The 3613-nt window shown below is 39.2% G+C and overlaps 1 protein-coding gene across 1 annotated transcript in view; it reads right to left on the reverse strand.

Moving 5' to 3' along the window:
* The window catches only part of Fitm (acyl-coenzyme A diphosphatase Fitm), a 7102-nt gene extending 3986 nt beyond the window's left edge, over positions 1-3116 (reverse strand). The window contains exons 1-3 of the mRNA XM_042999369.2: positions 2194-3116; positions 1064-1251; positions 582-751 (exon numbers count right to left, since the gene is read on the reverse strand). Coding sequence (XP_042855303.1) covers positions 582-751; positions 1064-1251; positions 2194-2764 — 929 coding nt within the window. The 5' untranslated portion in view covers positions 2765-3116. The remainder of the gene's footprint in view (positions 1-581; positions 752-1063; positions 1252-2193) is intronic.
* Positions 3117-3613: the final 497 nt, after the last annotated feature.

The raw sequence follows: 3613 nt of genomic DNA on the forward strand, positions 1-3613 counted from the left end.
TGTGCCAATATGGATGCCTTTCACTGTGGCACTCACAGTCACAAGCACAGGTTTCATTCCTCTTCCCTACCTCTTCTTGTCATCTTTATTGTAGTGGGTTATATGTTTCATATTCGTTCATGACAGCACAAAAATACGAAAAATTAAAGTTGTCTTTTGTCCTCCCATAAAACAGCAATACTTCTATCACATTGAGTATAAAGAAAATAATGAGCTAATATGGATAATATACTACAATTTTAGTCTACTGCAGCACTGACAGAGCCTGTCACATGGCACATATAAGTCTCTAAGCTCAATAAAACACACAAAAAAATAAAACACAAAAAACGATCTAGTTTTACAATGAATGACTGAAAGAGAGTGTGATGATTTAAATTATATTGCTTCAAACGGTCTCTCTCTAAAATAAAACCTATCCTGGAGGCTGGGCAAGCAAATTTATCTCCGTCTGCAATGGGTTAATCATCAAAAGCTAATATACCTAAATTCAGGACTAACATAATTTTGTGTAAATGTAGACATAAAGAAAAGAAAAGGAAGTACTGAAAGAGAGAAAAATATCCTAACATGACACTCACCTGTAAGTACAGAACCATGTAGCCATAGCAATGGCACCTCCAGCCACTTTCTGTGGCATTGTATGGAAGAACATGACAGTGCACGCCAACATCACATCACTCAGTATGCTCATCATGGTCATAATAAAGAAAATGCATCTGATCAAGGGTGTGAACTGCTCGTAGTTTAACTGTAATTGTAAGAGTAAAGTGAATGGGCAGATACAATACAGCTGATATTAAGGAGGGAAAGCTCAGCAATAATATGTTGATAGCCTTTCATGGTAATTTTACTTATTCAAAATCTTTGAAACAACAATATTAAAGAATAAGACTCTTGAAGACAAATAAAATGAAATTGTACTTGAAGTTATGTCATTTGATGCTGTCAACATTTTCTGTTAGACTCTATACATCCAGTGCAATATAATGAAAAAACAACCCACATCTATTTTGAAATTACAGCTTTTAAAAGGTTCTTTGTAACACATCTGGCTACAAACCTTTAAGATGACCAGGTCTTCCTCTGAGAGATTCTCTAGAGGAGTTTTCTTTTCTTGGGGGTCATTTGTAACCTCTCCTCTTCTGTGATCTTCCAAACGTATTTGATCTCTGATGCCTTCCCAGCATACAATGGCCTTCGCTTCCTCCACAATAAGTAAATTGACATAGACGAGGATGAATGCATGTCCTGCAATTAATAAATACTATGAAGAGAATTTGTAATAAAACAAGATAGTTAGCTCCCATTGAATTGTGTAGAAAGTATCATACAGAGCATATGACATTTTCCTATTAACCAAACAAATGCAAAGAATTTTTAGAATGGTTCCTTGCCCACAAGCTACCTAGACCTCAAAGGCTTTCTAGAAAATCGTGGTGTAAGCCTAATTGAAATTCTTTAATAGGATACCCTTGGTGTGAGAGCAAGGAAAAGACTAAAGTGGCTTTAACTGTCAAGAAAGTAAATCTAATTGTCCTTGTATGTTCTTCCCACTATTTCTTGTTGAGTCCACTGCGGCTAGAAGTTGACCAGATATTTTCCCATAAAATATTGTAAAAACCATACCATAAAATTAATTCATTACCTCACTTTTCCTGATATAAACAGTGATTACAGAATGGCCTACTTCCAAATATTTCTATATCTATTGATATTTATGTGTGACTACATAAATACAGCCAAAAAATGCAATAAATATGAACACACGAAAAATAACAAATTTTTCAGTTATGATTCACTGTATGTAATAGTAAGTTACATATCATGTAGAAACTGTCTTGGCAATTATATGTTACTATTATGTCACTGAGCTAAGTGTATGTAGTGCAAAGAAATACTTGGTCTGTTTATATGTGTATGTCATACTCTATCAACAAGTAATTGATATGGTTTGGAAATTACAAAAGGTAAGGAGCCTTCAGGGTCACTACAGCTTCAGTGACTAATTGTCCGACTTATGGGGTGTTGCTACATACAAATAGAATTACCAACATAAATTCCTTTGGTGACTTACACAAACACATCTATTTCACCTTAAAGATAATTAAGTTTATACTTTAATGCCATGTTTATATCTCATTATCAATAGCTCTGACACAAGATGCTTTATACCAAAACCTCCCCTCTTACCTGAGATATCGAATGAATGCCAGTGGAATCCTCCGCTAATGCACTCGTACTTATCCTTGATGATGGCACGTCCAAGGCAGGTCCCCGTACGGTTCTCCACGTACCCGAAGAAGAGTTGGCTCCAGAAATACCAGAGGCACGTACCGACCAGCAGGCGTGACATGTGCCTCTTTATGACTTCCCTGTGGCCGCAGCCTATGGTCGCACTGGTCAGGAGGATGAAGGCCCCTACGACTAGGATCAGCCACACCCACAGTAGCTTAACAAAGTACACATTAAAGACGTTGTCCTTCTGGCCCATGTAGACCTTGGGCATCGGAATGAAGTCGCAGAGCAGCGAGCCCACGAAGAGGCAGATGGAGTAGAGTGCGATCTTGACCTCCGTCTCGATGAAGAGGACCTTGCGGCACCCGTGCACCACGATCAGACTCAGGACGTGCTGGACGGACGCCTGCTCGGGCAACGGCTTGGTGCCCTTGGCCGCCCACCGGCCCTTTTCTATGGGGGCCTTGAACGACCTCTGTGACCCCCCGCTACGACCCTTCCGGGTAGAGGGCGTTCCCGCTGGCATCGCTGCTGCCTCTTTCCTGCTGGTCCTCCTCCTCGGCCGTAAGAACCGTGAGTCGAGGCTCACCTTCTGGCCATTGACAGTGACTCGCCAATGCCTCGACCTCACCACACTCAGCCAAGTCTATTTCTGGACTCAGGTCGTGGCAGCAGTGTTGGTCCTCCTCTCTTCCTCTCTCCCTCGCCTCTCTTTCTCTGTCACTCCTCGCTCGTGGCATAAAAATGAACATTAGACCAAGAAAATCATTTCTGAAGCCCGATTCTCTCTTGAATAAAGCAAAAAATATAAATAACAAAGATACAAAATGCTGTCCAAGTCGCCCCTCAACTTTGTTTTTGGTCGAAGCAGACGACGTAATTGTCTTGTGTTTACATGCTATTTCACTTATTGCGAACTGTTTCTATAACCGTTTGTTATGTCACATTTTCATAAGATTCAAATATTTTTGGGTATGTTTCCTTGTTTATGAGTAATACATATTATCTAGACTAAGAATAAGTATAATTACTTGATGTGGCGGGAATTTTAAAATCTTGTGGATGCCTTACCATCATGTCACTGTTGATATTCGTTAAAAAATCGCGAAATACATTGCATTTTTATTTTTTTTTGTATTATAGAAAATATGTTACAAATCAAAGGACGGAAAGTGCAGCATATAAAGTTCTCTACGGGGATTCCTAAAAGAAAAAAAAACAATCATAAAATAAATAACATAAAACGCCGCGCCGGTTCGTTATATGGATTTAAAACGGAAATCATACAAGATCAATTAATTGGGTCTCCGGTGTCAAATATTCCATCAATTCCTTCCTTCCACCTCCTTCCCCCTTCTATCCTTTATCTATCACT

This window comes from Penaeus japonicus, unplaced genomic scaffold (assembly GCF_977035675.1).
Source record: "Penaeus japonicus unplaced genomic scaffold, GWHDUDI00000001_assembly GWHDUDI00000001, whole genome shotgun sequence".
Lineage (NCBI taxonomy): Eukaryota > Metazoa > Arthropoda > Malacostraca > Decapoda > Penaeidae > Penaeus > Penaeus japonicus.